Source organism: Orcinus orca, chromosome 14, assembly GCF_937001465.1.
Source record: "Orcinus orca chromosome 14, mOrcOrc1.1, whole genome shotgun sequence".
Taxonomy (NCBI): Eukaryota; Metazoa; Chordata; class Mammalia; order Artiodactyla; family Delphinidae; genus Orcinus; species Orcinus orca.
Window position 1 is genome coordinate 61422396 of NC_064572.1, and position 19471 is coordinate 61441866.

Sequence of the window (19471 nt, forward strand, 5' to 3'; positions counted from 1 at the left end):
TCATTTATATGAGATGTCCAGAATAGGCAGATCCACAGAGACAGAAAGGAGATTAGTGGTTTTCTAGGGTTGGAAAAAGTGAGGGAGAATGAGGGGGGAGGATGGGGAGTGACTACAAATAGGTATGGGGTTTCTCTGCAGGGTAATGAACATGTTCTAAAATTAAACAGTGGTGATGGTTTCACAATTCTGTGAATATACTAAAAACCACTGAATTTCACACTTTTAAAGGGTGAATCTTACGCTACATGAATTATACCTCAATAAAGCCGTGTGTGTGTGTGTTTGTGTGTATGTATCATTAGCAAAAGGAGAGGTAGACGCTAATAGGCAGATAACTGATGTGGAAAGAGGAATACGTCCTGGAAGTCTGGGGTTCTACCACACACAGCAGCTGTGAGACTTCTGGCTCAGCATTATCTTGGAATTCAATTTCTTCACCAACATGTAAAGCCACAAATTTGAAGTAGATGAAATCTAAGTCCTTTCCAAATACAAAATGTTAAAATGTATTAGTATTTTGTAATGCTTATGCAGGTCCCCTTGGCTCCTATCCCTCAAAGGTCAAGAGTAAATTTGATTATGGAAATTAAAATTAGATAACAAATATGGGAGACAAAAAAAAAAAAAAAAAAAAGCCAGAGCTGGTCAGAGCTGGTAATCTCAAAAACAAAGATCTGAAGATCTGGGCCAGAGGTAAGTATTGAGAGTGGTGGAAAAAGCCACAGGAGTAGGTGAAATTTCCTAAGGGGAATATTTTAAATTAGACTGAAAAAGGGCGAAGGATGTCCATCCAAAAACATTAAGGCATTATCGAATGCATTTATTCATTCACTCAACAAATACTGAGCATTTGCTCTATGCCAAGCAGAGTTCTAGGGGCAGACAGTGAATGAAACAGAAGTCTCTGCTCTCACTGGCTTATATTTTAGTCAAGGGGAGGAGACTGACAATAAACACACAAACATAAATTTAGAAATAGTAAGTGCTAGAAGGAAAATGAAACAGAGTAATCTGACAGAAAGTGCCTTGGCAGGAGGGGAGGGTTGATATTTTAGATGGTAGTCAGGAGAGATCCCTCTAGCTCCTTATATAAGGACTTTAAAGTCTAGTTCCTTTAAATGAGGACTTGATTCCAGAAAATGGTTGGATTTATAAATTACTGTGTACACAGGACTCAGCAAGGACACAGACTCTGTGTAAATAAAGTTCATCTGAATTGTCTTCTGACTTGCAGGAAGATTTGGAAGGAAACAATCTAAAACTTCTTGTAATTGGTGAGGCAGAATTGATTAGTGGTTAGGGGCATGGACTCTACACACATTGCCTGTGTTTGAATACTGGTTTTATCATTGACTCACTGTTGACCTCACTGTGCCTTAATTTCCTCAGCTGTAAAATTAGAAAAGGAGAGCATTTTCTAATATTTAAGTGACCTAATATTTGTAAAGCACTTGGAAAGGTGTCTGGCATATGGTAAGCTCTTTTTTTTTTTTAACATCTTTATTGGAGTATAATTGCTTTACAATGGTGTGTTAGTTTCTGCTTTATAACAAAGTGAATCAGCTATGCATATACATATATCCCCACATCTCCTCCCTCTTGCGCTTAAAGTAAAGCAAATGTTACCTAGACAACTCTCTTTGTCCAAAGCACATGAGATTGTGTCTGGATCAATCTAACATTACAGTTGGTTGCTTTTCTTTTGGATACGTTTGTGGTGGTAGGTAATAGACCAGATGTATGCTAAGTAGCAGGGAAAGGCCTATTTCGGACATGGTGAGAGGCTTAATGAACTGTGTGTCTACTATGAGCGGAGAAGACCATCATAGCAACGTGTAGGGGAGGTGCTGAGGCTGGGTGCTGGTTGGGACTGTAGAGGAAATTAGCATGGACAGAAGAGAAAAAAATCAGGAAAAACAGATGGAACCAGCTGCAAAATTCCCTTAGAAAGCGAAACTCTAAGAAACTAAGGGCTATAGTTTAACACTGTGGTTTTCTGAGTAAATATGATCCCCCCTGTGCTGGAAGAGAGAAAACTGGAGGACTGGAAAGAACAAGGGTACAGTTCCTGGTGAGAAATGATGTGCCAATGAAGATTATTTTAAGGAACACATTGTCTGGGGAGGGAGAAGAAGTACAAATGCTGAGATTACTGAAGTGAAGGGAGAGCGGAGTTGAGTGGTTGTCTCCCTTTCAGCAGTTCTTTTGTCCCCATTAGACTTCAGGCCTTGGGCCCATGTGGACAAGGGAGCTTTGAGGCATCCACAGAACAGCTTAGCAAGTTGCCAGTGGCTGCTCAGAATCCTGGGGCCAGCTGGGGTCAGGGTGGTATGAAGGGAAACCCTCAAACTCCCTTTCCTCTCATTTCAGGGGTTGAGGACATCAGGACTGCTTCGTGTGGCTATACTGAGAGAGGAGGGGTGAGAGAGAAAAACAGTATTGATTTTTTTTCTTTTAAGTTTTATTTTCCCTACCACTTTGAATATTTTTTAAAAAAGAAAACAGTAAAAATAGGAAAATAACCTTTTTTGTGGCATATTTTCAAACCTGGGCTTCCTTTTCCTGTTTCTCTCAATCTGTGATCTGTTTAAAAAAGAATCCTGAGAGCCTGGTTTCAGTGTGCAAGTGATGGCAGACTTCTAACAGCAGACATGTCGCTTATGGTTATCCAAACCCAACACCTTCCTTAATGAGAAAGGAAGCAATAAAACAGGAATAGTGGACAGGCCAGTGGGGCTAATCAGCCCTGGCAAGAGGCCCACCCTCCAAAAGACGCTGGAATCCATTAATTCCAGCATCTCATATAGTTGGAAATCAACTTCCCCCAGGACTTCAGGAAGAGCAGTAGCTCTTTAAGCAGCCAGAACTGGTCCCCTATGTCACTGGTTAAAAGGAGCTGAATAGCTTTAGGGAGCTTCTTAAACCTTACCCATGCACATAGCTCTTCTTGGGGGTGCCCCTGCCTCTTTGTTCCTTATTATATTTATAAGAGGTCCAGGTGAGAGCTCTTGAGAGTAATGCTCCAATTATTTTTCCATCCTTCTTGTGTGTTTTTGACTCTAAGCTACCTACTATATTAGAAGAGGACAGGATCATTCCATTCTGCCCTCTCCTTTCTCACTCACTGTCCCTTCCTGAGTTCCGGATCTTATCATTTCTCCCTTGGTCTTCCTGAAAGTGTATCCTTCTCAAGACTATCCTCTACAGTGCTGCTGTCTGTTAACTTGACAAGTTCCTCCCTAGTTGCAGAACCTCTGTGGCTTTCCATTACCAGCAGCAGAACTCAATCATGTGCTCACAGAGTGTTCTGTGCGACTATCTGGCAGATGCGCTATGAGTGACTTGTTTCAGATAATATTGAAAGCAGTGATTTGGGAAATGATTTACTTAAAAATAAAAGAAAGTAGATTCAATGTTATCACAATAATATTCTTTTCATTCGTCAGAACTACGAAATGTTTCCTTAACATGGAAAAAAAAGCAAAGGAGCCAGTAAACTACACAGAGCCCCGTAGTCTATTTTATCCACTTGTCCATGGGAGCATGTTAAACATGGTGAAATCGTGGTGATAAACACGGATCCATGGGATATGATACCAACTCCTTTACTTGGTATGTAAGACCTTTCATAACTACTCCTTGGCTACCTTTTCTCCTCTCCGTCCCCACAAGATCTGAGGTTCACCACACAAAATGGACTCACCATTTTTCAACTACATGATTTTCTTTTAGGTTTTTGATGATCACTTTGTCCCTTACTCACTCCTCAGCCATGTTGTCTGATTTTTTTTTTTTCATGGCTTATTTTAAATGTTACCTCCTCTGTGAAACTTTTCTCAAAACTTCAGAAAATTAATTCTCTCCTCTGGCCTCCAAAGTTCTTGGAACCTATTGCTATCCTTGACCTTATTATACTGAGTTGTAACTTTCTGTTTGCCTCACCCTCCTACACCATAAGCTACTTGAGAAAGCCACGTTTTTTTCCATTTTGCATGCCCTATAAAATACTTGTCAGCCACTTCGCTTATTAAAAACTTGTTAAATAATGAGACAGTGAAGTAGTTTACTTGTTAATAAGTGAGAGAGGTAATATTTTACCAATGGAAATGCTGAGTAGATATCAGAGAAGATAACTAATAACCTCAAAACCATAAGAGCAAACATCAAATCCTCACAGTTCCATTTCGGGACTCTGTTCACTTTCTAATTGAATTTTCCTGTTTGAGGAGAACTAGAAGCTTCTGGTTCACTAAACTGCCTCCATATTTAATATGTCCTTCTCAGGTTAGACAAGCCGAGCTATTCTGAGCTCAGCCAATTCCAATATCTCATCACATTCTTCCTGATTTATTTCTTCTGTCTAATGAACTTCCTGTCAGTTTCATTAATTTTTTCTGTATAATTTCTTTTTAACATCTTCCTGTTCCGGAGTGCCATATTTGCCCATTTTCTTTTGGTATCAGATCAATTTTTAATTTGTGGCTTCTGTTTCTGTGTCATTTTTAGGATTTAAAATTGTATTCTCTGCTCTTGTTATCTCAAACCGCGGAAAAGCAATCGAGTGTAATTGCAACTAAACATAAAATTAAAATAAGAAAATACACAAAAAAGAAAGTCACTGGGGAGGCAAGGAAATTATGATCATATGCAAGAAAATGAGGAAGAAAGTTTCACAGTCCCAAAGCAATGACTATGTTCAAGGATAAGTGCTGGTGGAGGGAAAGACTGGACAGCAGCTACCTGCACATAAAACACTCTTCTTCCCTTCTCCAGTCCTCTTCTATGACTAACCAATCCCTCAGGCTTACTGTCTACCTACTGACGAGTCATAGGCTCCACCAGCCTCAGAGGTAATTTCCTCTCGTTCAAGACAAACCCTGTAATCTCCCCACTTCCATGTGGAAATGTTAGAAGGTCACCCCAAGCTGCCTTTTCCTCCTGAAGAAGATTTTTGCCCCAAGTAGCAGTTTGTTCTCAGGGCCCTTCCCCCAATATGTCCTTCATATGGTCATTGCCTTCCACACAGCAGGACCTCACTATACATGTGCACATGAAACATACGAATGGTGCCCAGTGAATGAATGCAAATCACTCCCTGAAAATCCTTGTCTGCTTCCACTATCTAACATTGTGATAATATTAGATATCACCTAAGATTGTGGCCTCCAACTTTCATTCAGCTTTCACTTCTAGGACACCCACCTCAGATTATATCAACTGACCAAGAGGTCAATTTGATATTCTTTCACCAGGAACATTCAGTATTCTTCTATTTAAAAAGGTTTCCTCATCCTGGATGGTCAGGAATATAAGTATTCCATGGGCTACAAAATTAATGGTTAACTAGCATGGGAGATTCAGAACGGTGTATTGGATAGCGTGTGGGCCCTGGAGTTAGGAGTTCTAATTTTACTACTTAGTAAGTGTGGCCTTGAAAAAAATTACTGGTCTCTTCAATGGGTTAGCAATATATGATGCACTCAATAGATGGCATTTGTAGCCTAAAAGGTGATACAATTACTATATTTTTGTCAGTTGATGATGCATTTTCCACATTTTAATGGTTTTGAAATCAGAATGTTTTTCTTCAAAAGAAATTTGCCAGCTGTTTACTCTCTCCCCTCAGCTGTTATTAAATTGATGTTACATTTTATAATTGTTTGTGTTTAAGAATCAAGGAAATGTGGTTCTTGGAAGGACACTGACCAAAACTTTGGAGCTCTTTTGTGGTAAACATACCTTTCCAGCTAGATTCCCCTATTTATCATTAGTGTCTTATATCTGAAAGAGAAGAGCCAAAGTTTCCCTTGGGACATATTCTCCCATTTTCAGATAGCCAAGTTGAGTCACAGAGGCTAATTTACTGGGAAGCTCGTCAACTTCCAGCTCCCCGTTTTCACAGGCCTCTACTAATGTCCTGGGAAGGGCCATGATAATGTGTTAATATGGTCAGATATATTTCTAAAACATGCAAATTTGTTTTGTTTTCTTTTTCTTAAAGAGGTCCCCATTGTATAAGCTTCCAGCCCCATAAAACTTAGACTCACACCTGGATGTCACCTAAGGTATTACTGTGGCACAGTTTGTGTTTAGGGTCCTCTGACTCTCTTAAGTATTTCTTTGCCCTGTGTTTCTCTTCCCCTCCATCAAAACCTGCTCTTGGAAAGGACAGATACCATATGATATCACTTATATATGGAATCTAAAATATGACACAAATGAACCTATCTATGAAACAGAAGCAGAAACATGGACATAGAGAATAGACTGGTGGTTGTCAAGGGGGAGGCAGGTGGGAGAGGGTTGGGTTGGGAATTTGGGATTAGCAGATGCAAACTGGTATATATAGAATGGATAAACAAGAAGGTCCTACTGTATAGCACAGGGAACTATATTCAATATCCTGTGATAAACCATAATAGAAAGGAATATGAAAAAGAATGCACAAATATGTATAACTGAGTCACTTTGCTGTACAGCAGTAATTAACATAACATGGCAATTCAATTATACTTCAATTAAAAAAATTTTTTTAAATAAACTAAAATTATTGCAAAGAAAAAAACCCTGCTCTTGGGAAACGATTATTTGATATTAACACCTTAGTGTGATTTTAAATCAGTGTAGTTTGCCTCTTCTCAAGTTATTACATTCTGCTTCCTCCCCCTAATGTAAAATGAAAAATTATTTTTCTAAAATGAAATATCTGGCATTAGCAAACTGACTGAAATGTTACTTTGAGCCACAAAGAGAACTTTCTTTCACCCTTAAGCATATACCCAGAAGATACTCTCCTACTGTGCCTACATATAGGCATAGCCCATTTTTGGTTGCCTAAATCAATATCTATCTATTCAACACTATGTTACAAAGTTAGTAGCAGACTAGCTTCTTTTGCATGTGAACAGCTGAGATAGCAGATCCAAATGCGATTGAGACATACACATTACTTTGCTTCTTTTACATTTCTCCCACTATTTTACTCTGCTCATTCACCTTCCACTCCCTAACTGCCTCCCTCCAATATTGACTGAGCACCTGCCAAGTGACAGGCACTATGGCAGGCACTGGCACATTGAAATAAGCCGTCAACATTATTGAATGAATGAATGAATGAGTGAATGAATGAATCAACCAATGAAACAGTGATTTTTTTTCCAGTAGTGATACTACTGTTCTTACCCTACTAAGGTATTTTCATTTTCCACTTTTCTTCATTAGAGAAGGTTAACATTGTCATTGTCCTCATTTTCCTTTAGTTGTGCATCCAGTTATTCTATGATCCTCAAGAATAACTGTTATTCTTTTACCCTCTTCCCCTTTGATATACTTTGATATAAGTAGGTAAACCAGCAGTTGGCTGAGAAAAAAGTTTCCTTTTTAATCTATTCGTTACTTCCAAAGGATTAAATATTCCTCTGCCTTACCTACTTCCATGATATTGCAACTAGGATATATTGGAAAAAGGGGTATAATGTTACTGCATTTATTGAGATTTCAAAAGAATTAATCTTTATTAAGTATTATGAGCAATCATAAGCAATGATGATATTAACAAAAGAATGATCATGGTCATATTATAAATCATGTAAACCATTCCCTCCACCATATACATCTACCACCAGGAGTCCTCTGATCACACCCTAAGAAGAACTGTATAAATTAGAAGGTGTCTATCCTTTCAGAATTAGCCTAAATGTCACTTCCTCTGGGAAGACTTGCCCAATTTCCCTTCCTTTACAAACTAAGGTAGATACATCTCACCATGGGCTCCTGTAGCACCCGAAACATCCCCTGTTATGGGAATCATTGCATCTTACTATCATTGCTTGCTTCATTAACTATTTTCCCATTAGACCATAAGGTCTTTGAGGATAACCACCACACCAGTCTTGTTCTCCATTTTATCCTCAGGAGTCTTGAAGATACAAGAATGTCATAAACAGTTGATAAATGAAGGAAGGAAGGGAAGAAAGAAGGAAGGGAGGAAGGAAGGACATTTTCAAATATTAGGGAAGCCAATTGTTCATTTTATTTAGTATTCAAAATGCAATCATAAGGACAGTACTTTTGGAAATACTTCCCTTATGACTGGGATTTCACCAACTCCTTCCTGTGCCTATTGAATTGCTGAAAATAATATCAAAAAGTGTTATTTCCTCCTCTGATTCCTCTAGGAGATGACACAAATCATAGAGTCCAAGTGACTTAAGCCGAAGTGGTTCATCTTGGTTCTTATGTTATTGTTTTGGAGTCAACCCAGCTATCCATGCTATACCATCTGCACTGTATCCTGAACATCTCTCACTTTCCCGTCTGACTCTTGCCTGCATTGAGAGATTCTCAACTCTTTCCCTTGACTCATCTCCCAAAGTACAGATGATTATCCTCATTCTAATGGAAGGGAGAGAGTGTGTGGATCATGCAAAGGAGTGGGTTGTCCAAACGTTGTCTCTGTTAGGCTTTCAAATGCATCACATAGATTTTCACATAATCAGAATTCACCCACTGCTCAGAAAACTGAAAATTCTTAAGTGGCAGTCCAAATTTGGAAACCACAACTGTTTTTAGCACTGCCTTTCAGGTGCCAAAAATATCACCTATCATATTCTCCAGGGTTCAAAGAAAGAGGAAAGAGGAAAAAAGCAAAGAACAAGTTGAGGATAAAGGTAACATGAAGCTTCTCCAGTTACGTAAATTATTATTAAAAATAACCACAATAGACAAAGCGAGAGAGAGGCATGGACATATATACACTACCAAACGTAAGGTAGATAGCTAGTGGGAAGCAGCCACATAGCACAGGGAGATCAGCTCGGTGCTTTGTGACCACCTGGAGGGGTGGGATAGGGAGGGTGGGAGGGAGGGAGACACAAGAGGGAAGAGATATGGGAACATATGTATATGTATAACTGATTCACTTTGTTATAAAGCAGAAACTAACACACCATTGTAAAGCAATTATACTCCAATAAAGATGTAAAAAAAATAACCACAATAACTGAAATAACAATAATAATAGCAATAAGAACTAGCATTCACCAGCAGTTAACAAAACAGGGCCTCATGTGACCTTCCTAATCTCCCTAAGAGGGAAGGAGGATAGTACAGTGGTCCCTATCTGTCGGGTACTCGTTCCAGGAACAATTGTGGATATCAAAATCTGCAGTTGCTCAAGTCCTGTATATAAAATGGCATGGTGTTTGTATTATAACCTATGCACATCCTTCCATGTACTTTAAATCATCTCTAGATTACTTACACTACCTAATACAATGTAAGTGCTATGTAAACAGTTGCTGGTACATGGCAAATTCAAGTTTTGCCTTTTGGAACCTTCTGAAAATTTTTTTCTTAAATATTTTCAGTCTGTGGTTGGTTGAATCCACAGATGCAGAACACATGGATACAGATACAGAGGGCTGACTGTATTCTTAGCATCCTCATTTTACAGATGAAGAAACAAAATCAGAGAAGTTACGTGAATGGCCCAAGGTCATACAACCCACTAGACTTTGAAGCCACTAGACTTCAAATCCTGTATCCTATCTCTTCTTCAAACAGCCTCACCACTGGTTTATCTAACCACGTGAATCTGTTTTGGTGGGAAATTTGCCCTTTTTTCCATTACTGTGGACCTAAGGAGAGGTCATTAGGACTTCTCTGAACTTCTCAAAATAGAGAAGAAACAAAGATTCCATTTCTAGCTTTTGGATGAGAGTTCCAGTTATATACATGTTAAAATCTTACTTGGTCCATCTCCAAATTGGTTTTGGGGGCTCAAAAGAAGGAGTTTGATCACTCTGCCCCAGTTTGTACCCTGGAATCTAATTCCCCAAACCCCCACCCATCCACAGGGGACTTCAGGAACAGCCAAAGTAACTTTTCAACTGGAAAATCTTGGTGACCCTTCTCTGGTCTCCCAGCCCTCATCTCCCCAAGTCAGGCCAGTACCTGGCATATCCTGGGCTGTGGTAGAGACTCTCATCCTCGAGGCCCTAACAACTGGGTCCAGGCTGCTGTAGCCAATAGAAGGTCTATCCCATGGATCAAAGCTCAAGGAATCTGTGATCCAGCAACAGCCCTAGCAGATACCCATTTAAGGCAATATCTGGCAAGAGCTTTGCAAAAGAGAATTGGAAAAAGAAAACCAGTCAGAGAAATAACTGAATGAGCTACTAAATGAAACAAGGAGCATGGAACTTTGGCAGACAGTATTTTCCAAAAATGACTGAAAAAATATTTCTGGTCTTATATGCCCTTCCAGAACCTTGCCACTCCCCCATCCAGAGAAGTTTATTTCCTCTTGTCTTAAATCCCTATGGGTCTTGGTGACTGTCTCAATGTATAGACTGTGGTTGAAGTGATGCCCTATGACTTCTGAGGGTAGATAGAAAAGGTGACAGAGCTTCCCCTGGCTCTCTCTCTTGGGCATCTGATTTTAAAACCTTGGGAGGAAGCCCAGGCTACACAAAGAGGCATTCCCGTTATCAGCCCCACAAAGGTACTAGCTGACAACTGACATCAACCAACTGCCAGACACATGAGTGAACGAGCCTTCTGATAATTCCAGTCGCCAGCCTTTGAATTACCCCAGTCTTTGAGTTTTCCAGCTGAAGCTAATGGAGCAAAGACAAGTTATCCTTATGGGAATTCCTGACCCACAGGATTCATAGTCATAATAGATGACTGTTCTAAGCCGCTAAGTTTTGGGGTAATTTGTTGCACGGCAAGACATAACCGGAACAGGAACATAAGCCTGAGGGGACCTCTGAGCATGCTGTATTTGCAACAGCCAAAAGGTGACTCCAGGTCCTACTGCTAATTCTAGCCATCCCCTGCCAGGTGCCTTCTGTATATAGGTTATTTCTCTTGGAGACTCCACTGCTCCCCCCTGCAACCGCACTTAGCTCTCCCCTTCCAAGTCCATCAAACATGTTTTTAAAGGTCTGAATTTCAATTGAGCACAGGGTTTGAGTCCTTTACTCTAAGTTTCTTTGGCCTTGCCTGGCCAATTCAGGAGGTGAGTTTAGCCACTTATTTCAGTCTCTGAACATTCTGTGATGGTGAAGGTGTATGCAGTGGTGGAGAGTACTGGGTAGTGGGGAGAAAGGGAAGAACCTAACTCCTAATCCATTTGTCTTGGCTTTGACCTAGAGCTACCTATTCTACTTAAAGAATTACATGAACCTTCACTCACAGTGCCATGATACCACTGAATCATTTTACTTCCAATGACAATCCTTTGATCAGATCATTAGGCTCAAAACTGGAAAAGCCAAAAATATAAAGACTTGTTGTCTTGTACACTGTTGTAATACAGAAACTTAGTATAGTGCCTGGAACACAGTAAACACTCAATAAATATCTACTGAATGAAAGAATGAATGAATGAAAGAAATCTCCTCCTCTTTTTTTAGAGGCCAATAACTAATACTGGATTAGCATAATGCGCTAGAAAACTGTAGTGTTCAACAGGCTGACATTCTACTCCATTAGGTAATATGTTTTTCAACCTGCTCAAAGTAAGTATTAAACCTCAAAACTGTGAGTTCCTTGAGGGCAGAGACCATGTCTTATTACATTTTGTATCCTCAGCACCTGGCACTTTGCCTGGTACTTGCTAAAAGCTCAGTAAATATTAAATATTTAAATATTAAAAACTAAGTGAATGTCAAAGAGATTGACAGAGATATTTCAAATAATTTAGTTCTCCTAGGCTTTGCCTAGTAGGAGACAGTGACAGATAAGGGTGCTGGTCAGTGCACCTGATCCCCAGAGGGATCAGACTGGGATGTAGAAATTCAGAAGTCCTGAGGCCTCCCAGCCTTTAAAGACTCCAAAAGCTATTTTGTAATCAGTATGTAATCTGAGTAATCTGAGTATTATGTAATCTGAGTATGAGTATTATGAATATAGAAAAGTGTACAGACCTCCCCTTTAGCAATCAAAAGTGCTTTTCTATGATTGCTCCAAATAGTATTTTTTTCACAACTAATTTTATAATGAGCCATTCATTTATTTGCCCATTCATTTATTCATTCATCCCATATATATTTTGTGTTTTCGGCCGCACCTCACGGCTTGCAGGATCTTAGTTCCCGGACCGGGGATTGAACCCATGCCCTTGGCAGTGAAAGCATGCAGTCCTAACCACTGGACCACCGGGGAACTCTCCTCATTCATCCCATATCAATGGGGGCCTACCTGTTGCTATTTTTCTGCAAAGATGTGTTTAATTTGCTCAAAATAAAGTTGAATGTTCAAAAGGTCCTCATTCCCTGGAAAAGGACCTGACTAGGAAACTGAAGATGAGATATCACCATTTTGTAGAGGCAGATGGAAATTGTAGGCATAAGATCCTCACAGTTCAGAATTAACTAATCTAGTGTATTTCAAAACATGATCTGCATTGGGTGGAATCACTTGACAGATGACTATTAAAAATAGAGATGTCTGGGATCCACTCCAGACATACTAAATCAGAACATCAGAAGTGAGATTGGAAACTACAAGCAATCTCTGGTGATTTTGATTGTATTCAAGTTTGAGAACTACTAACCACAGGTGTCCTGCCAGTAGGACCTACATACAATTGCTTAATTTAACCTTGTCTTCTCCAACATCTCTACAAAAGTAAGATGTTACTTGGCTGATTCTAAGACACCTAGGAATAGTGTAAATGTGGCTCAGAATTGCCAATATCCCAGACCACAACTCCACTGAATGAATGTAATCATTCTCTCCTAAACTAACCCAAAATAAACTCCTGCAAAAAGAAAGTAAACCTATTCTTCCCTTAAGAAACTCACAATTTAGAAGCCATCTGTTACAAAATGTTTGTTATTAAAATAGAGAAGCTTTTAAACTTGGATATGGTACATTCAAATCCTTTTTAATCTGAAAAGCAATAAACAGCAATCATCAGCTGTGAGAGGCACCTCTTGGCCATGCAAATCCAGACTGCACTATTTTTCTACCCACAGTGCTAACACCCAGCTGGAACCCTGTGACATTTTCCTCACCTTACCCCCAAACTCACTCCTCTTCTTCCCCAGAGATTTTTACTCACTTTCTGAATTTTCCTAATCTGGTCAGAGAGTGTGTCTAATAGGCGAGTTTTCAGGAAGTCCATCACCTTGACCACCCGGCCATCAATGTAGCAACTGGAATAAAAATAAAATGAGAATCAGAGAAAATCTCGAGCAGGAGACTACAAATATATTTCTCTAGCCAGAGGTCTCTGTTGCCTGAGGAAAGAGCCCAGGGTTCGCTTGGGCTCTTACATTCTAAAGAAGTTTTGATCCTGGGTACTTTTCAAACAAATAATATACTTTTTAACCTCTTCATTTTCACCTCCATTTGTGGGCTAATATTGTGATTTTTTTCAGCCTTTGTCCATTGAAACTGCATTTATTGCTCTATAGGAACTGACAGGACTCTGTAACACAATTGGGTAATGGGGAAAAGCTTACTTGTTTTCCCCATAGGGAAAGTAATTTAACACCCCTCCCGTACCATCCCTACCCCCACCTTAAAGTAATAAAGGTATGTGAGAGGTTTGAAAGACTACTCAAACATTTTGAAAGGTTTCCACACCTTTAAATAAGAAAACACCAACCACAAAAATCTGATTTAGTGCAGTGAGCAGGTCTCAAAGAGTTCATCTCCAGTTCACTTCCCTGGGCAAAATACCTTGTAGTCAACCTCCTTCCACCTCCAGAATAAATGAACGGATAAATGAATAAACAAATAAGTCAGACAGATTAAAGTTCAGGTGCCCTCTCCTAAAATAGCAACAAGTTTGGCACACATCAGTGTGGTGGTGTCTCCAGTTTTGTTAGGTAGCTTAAGTGAAACATCAAGTTGTGCCGATACTACATTGTTAACATTCAACCAAAACAGGTCCATCTGGCTTTGTGGGGACTCTGTGTGAATCTTTACTCTGAAGGCTAAGCCCAGGATTAGGTGACCTTCATTATCTCAAACCTCCCAGCACTCATCTTTGCAAAATTCCAAATTAAATCGATTTAATTAAAATCAATGCTTATGACTCCTGGGTGCCTTTTCCAATCCACTTAGGTCTCCTTGGCTGATGGATGATAGATTATGTCATTTTTAGTAAGACACCAACCTCTCAGTACGTATTATAGAACTATAATTCTAATTCTAGTACTAAAAAATTCCTTTTAATGTTAAATTCCCATACTAATATGTGATGTAGTGGAATGGTTAAAATTCTTTTGTAATTGCACTTTCAACCAGGTGCTCTGGTTGAAGTGAGGGTGGGAGATGAGCTCCTCCCACTCAGCCTTCCCCTTGGCCTCCCTCACCACCTCACACATTTCCACAGAATCCAATGTTTAAATCATTTGTATATTGAAAAGAGTATGGGTTTTGGAGCCAGAGATATCTGAGATCAAATTCCAAGGCAGGTATTTACTACCTATGTGATCTTGGGCAAGATGCTTGGCCTTTATGGGCCTCAGTTTTCTTATTCTTAAGAGAGAGGTAACATATCTACTACTCAGGATTGTTTGAAGATCAAGCAGATAAACCTAAAGTGTCTGGCATATAGTAGGCACTCAACAACTGTCAGTTCTTTTCTGATTTCTCTAATTTTCAGCTCACAAAGATGGGGTCATAAACAATAGGGGCCTGACTGTGTGTACCAAATTCTAAAAGTGAGATGACTGTGTCAAAGGGTACATCCTTTTGAAAATCTGGGTGGTTACTTATATTAGGGAATAAAACAAACCAATGACATGACCTTTCACCTCATTCCTGGTACAGATGCTAGACTTAGATCCAATAAACATTTATTATGTGCAACACACAGAGCTGGTAATGTCCATGTCCATTACCTCACAAACCTCTTTCTATTAGTGCTCCACTGTCAGCACCTCCAATTTTTTTAAAGTTGTGATTAGATAGTATACTACCTGAAAGCTAGGCATATTAAAACACTGTAGTGTTCAAATTAAAAATAATTCATGAAATGTTAATGTAACACACATTGAAGGACATGAACATTTGTACTATATTACATGATGATTACGCATATGATAAAAATGGGGTTCTTTTATGTTCTAGTCAAATATATTATAGTTTCCTCTTTTTTCTTTGTTAGCTCCCAATAACTATTTTAAACAGCAGAGTTTATAAGTTTTGCTGGCAACACATATAGTTTAATGCTCATTGAGATAAAAGTGCCAGATGTACTTTTTCAATATGTAGGATTCCCTGTGAACATGCTTCCTATCCCACAAAATCCACGGCCCACGGTTGAGGGACCTCCACCCTTCCCCTCCTTCCTTTGGTCTCTTTTCTCAAGTACACGAAACTTGGAGTTAGAAAACCTTGGTTCAGTCCCAGCTTTGCCACATACTACCTATATGATACTGGGTTTCCCCTTCTTTAAAATCAGTTAAAAAAGAACCCCAACCCTACAGTATTTTCACAGGGTTACTGTACCGATAAAAATGAGAAGAAATTCTGGGCACAGAACCTGGCACATAAAAGGTATTCAATAACCAAAACTACCCTCCAGGTTACTTAAGTACCCAAGGTGGCAGCAACCTAGACTGAAAAGCCATGGGATGGGGTGAGCAGGGGAACATCTGTCTGGAGAAAGACAGTATGTTCATCCACCATAGGATTTGGAATTAGGGAATTATGTAGGAGCAAAAATGGACTCTGGATTTCCAGTAGGTGGGAGGCAGAGAGAAAGAGAGAGGTGGAGAGGGCTGTGATTATGTTGCAAAAATCTGGAGTTTGAAAAGACCTTAGTGGTCGTGTGGTCTGAAGTAGGTGCGCCTGTGACAACACCCCTGAGAAGTGATTATCTAGGACAGGGAACTCTCTCTCATACACTACTAGTACTGTTCCACTGTGCCACAGCTCGGATCCAGGGAAGGCTCTTCTACCATGGGTCTAAAATTGGCTCCCTCTTACTGTTCACTCAATGGCTGTTTTCTTGGACCCGGGAATAGTCCAATTCCTCCTTCATGTGACATGTGGGGGAGGAATTCCAGTAAAAACTTTGGTTTAAGCTTTTTAGAGCCTATTTTTGTCCCCAATTTTAACCTAACAAGCTGGATTCAATCATTCTCAGTTGGTCTCAGGCTATTCCTGTGGGCTATGAATTAGACTGGAGCAGGGAAAGCTCCAGGCAGGAAAGCAGTGTGACAAGGTTATCTTATCTCAACAGTGCAGGCAAGAAGAAATCTGGGTCTAAGTAAGGCAGATCACGGAAAAAGTAAAAGTGAGAGCCTGTGAAAAAAGAACTAATAAAATAAAGCTTCTGTAGAACATAAGAGAGACAGGAAGGGAGTCAATGATGACCACGAGCTAATGAGAGAGAATGTCTTTGAGAACACTGGTGCCAAGGACACGTAGGCTAGTCAGACTGGGTTTTAGGTTTGTCAAAGGAGATAAATTATTCTGTTTGAGATATCAAAGACCCAGAGAATATCAAAGAGAAAATATGCAACAGGTACTTGGAGATGTGAGAAGTCAGCACAGAGAAAAATTGAGACAGAAAATGTTGACCCGGTTGTTTTCTTCAGTTTGTAAGTAATGAATGGAGCCACGGCCGTAGATGAGCTCTCTAGGAGAATCAGAGAAGTTAACAGATATGGCAGAGACCCTCTAAAATTCTCAAATACGGCCCTGGACATTGCCTCTATCTTTGGCCCAAATAAGAGTCCCTTCCTTCCCCAGTCCCTTCCTTCCCCCCAACACAGTGTCTTTTTAATAATTTCGGTCTGAGTCAGATTCACACTTGGATGCCAAAGGAATTCCCATATTATACTGTGAAGTTTCAGCAACTTTATTTGCAAACATAAACCCACATTTATATTGCACTATGGAAATAAGAACTTTGGTCCTCCAGAATTTAGTATTCCTTTTTAAGAGAGGGGATAATTTAACCATAGGTATGAGTTGATAAATACCTGAGCCTTTTTCATGGGTAACCCTGGACAATTAGCTTGCTGCACTTACCCTTCATAAATGTGAAGCTTCTAAGAAAACATTCAATGTCAACAATCTGTGGTTATCTGAAAAACTCCTGCCTGTTACAGAGCTTTGATTCTCTGATAGTGGCTGCCTATAGTAAAGGGCTCAATACATCATTTAGATTTGGACATGATAGCCTGTGATGACACTTGGTAAGAATAAACTGTTAAAAATGGTAAAGATGGTGATTTCTAACCAAGACTGGGTAAGTGGAAGTAGGACTGGATTCCACCAGACTGTCCAGTGACCTGGGGGCAAGTCTCTCTGCTTTCCTCTGTCTTCTTCACTGGGAAGATAAAGATGATTCTGAGCTACCAACTGGTCTCTCCTGAAGAGTTAACTAGTTTAGTAATGGATACAAAGGCACCAGAAGACCAAACAAATGAGAGAGGAAAGGAAGGATTGAGGGAAGGAAAGAGAGGGAAGGAAATTTGCCAATTAGAGGTGCTTTGGCATCTTCCATGTAAACCCTGATAATTTTAGGTAAATCATAGTCCTCCTCTAAGCTCTCTTGAAATTTCAGCATCTCCTAGGATCACACCACAAATGGCTGAGCTGTTCAACTAAAAGCTGAAGCCAGGAGAGGCTGTGCAGAAATAACCTTTCTGTGAACTATTACTACAAATGCAATGAGCTTGAAACCTTTGTGTGTGGACAAACAGCCTGTGCTCAGTCCTGGCAACCATCATTCCTTCCTCGGCTGGCCTCTAGATTAGCAGGTCATATCAAGCACATACCTGGGGAGGTGGCAAAGATGGCAGAGTATACAAGGTAAATAGAACTACATACCAATTCATTCACCAACTCTCTTGCTCTTCTTAGTTTTAAATTTTATTTCTAGTTTAATACCTTTCATCTTACAGTAAGTCCGCTACATATGAACCTTCAAGTTGCGAACTTTCAAAGATGTGACTGTGCATTCGCATGTCCAATCACGTAAGTTAGTTCACGTGAAATTGCAGCTTGCCCTCCGTCTTCTATTGCTGACAATCCTTCAGCTCTACCATCTCCCACCTCCTCTCCCTCCTCCAGTCAGTAACTCTTCTTGCCTGTTCACTCGATGCCAGCCCCTGTATGCCAGCTGTTGTACTGTACTACTGTACTTTTCAAGGTATTGTACATAAGATTAAAAATGTTTTCTTTATTTTTTGTATTTGTTTATTTTTTATGTATTATTTGTGTGAAAAGTATTATAAACCTATTACAGTACAGTACTCTATACTCGATTGTGTTAGTTGGGTACCTCGTCTAACTTTGTTGGCCTTACGAACAAATTGGACTTATGAACATGCTCTTGGAACGGAACTCTTTTGTATGGTGGGGACTTACTGTATTTAAAATTTTGCCCTTTATCTGTTGATTATAAAAGAAACAAGTGCTCATTATAGACAAATTAGAAAATGCACATAAACAAGATTAAAATATGAAAATGAAAAATCATTGATGAACCCAACACCTAGAGAAACTTTGTTAACATTTTGCCTTGTACCCTTTCAGACTTCCCATAGTAAATACACATAAAATTTCCCATAATTAGTTATTTTAAAAACTTACTTCAGATCCTATTCCACTAGCGTATAAATTTAAAACTGTCCCAGCTGAGATTCCCAAGCCCATATCGCAGAGATACTGCCAGAAATATTAGAGACTCCAGGTGAAATCATCTCACTCGTATTTTAATTCCATTCTGGCCAGTTAGGGATCTTCTGCCAGGGGCAGGTCTCATCTCCTTTCTTCTCTGCCAGCCAGGTTTTAACCCTGATTCCCCTCCCCCCTTTTTCTAGGCCCCTAGATTTAGTCTTCAGGATTGTACTCCAAATTAGCCACTTATGCCCATTAGCCTCTCAAAACATTTAATGAGGAGAGTTTGTTGTCCAGGGGCAGCTGGTTTTGTTTACCGGGCTCTTTACTTTAAAAGGAAAAACCTTTGCCCCTTATTATCTGACCTCTTCTTTTATTTCAGGTAATTGCATTAGTGCTGGCTTCCCAATGCTCAGGAATTTCCGGACCTATTTTGCTGCCTGCTGCTTTCAGGGAGGAGGGGCAGTCTGTTCAGAATTCTTACACCCAACCTCCTGCCTGGGTAGGTAATTCCATAAAACTGGGGCCTTCCCCACTGGATGAGGAGAAGCTTGGATAATCATTAGAACAACTGTTGACCTATAAAAGCTATCTGACACCTTGAAATCAGTCAGACTAGAGGCTGACTCTAGTCTCTCCAAAGCTTTATAAGTTGTATCTGCCCCTCCTCCAAAGGCCTCACTCTGGGTTCCTACTGAGCACATTCTTCTCACATATGCCTTTAGGTTTTCTTTCTGAGGCTACACTATTCTTCATCTTCTTTGCTATGGGTCAGTCTTCCCATCTTGTGTTCAGAACTACTTTGAGCAGGTGGAGCTTGAATGAAATGAATACTGTTAGAAAAAAAAATCCTACAAAATATAGGCTT

At 39.8% G+C, this 19471-nt stretch overlaps 1 protein-coding gene and 1 long non-coding RNA gene across 4 annotated transcripts in view; one reads left to right on the top strand and one right to left on the bottom strand.

Annotated features, from left to right (window-relative positions):
- HPSE2 (heparanase 2 (inactive)) overlaps positions 1-19471 on the bottom strand; it is a 638970-nt gene that overhangs the window by 155086 nt on the left and 464413 nt on the right. For all 3 annotated transcript variants that reach the window (XM_004268436.4, XM_004268434.4, XM_049697113.1), the window contains one exon: positions 13076-13169. In XM_004268436.4, the coding sequence (XP_004268484.1) occupies positions 13076-13169 (94 nt within the window). The remainder of the gene's footprint in view (positions 1-13075; positions 13170-19471) is intronic.
- The window catches only part of LOC125961049 (uncharacterized), a 297239-nt gene that overhangs the window by 37182 nt on the left and 240586 nt on the right, over positions 1-19471 (top strand). The gene's annotated exons all lie outside the window — the stretch shown is intronic.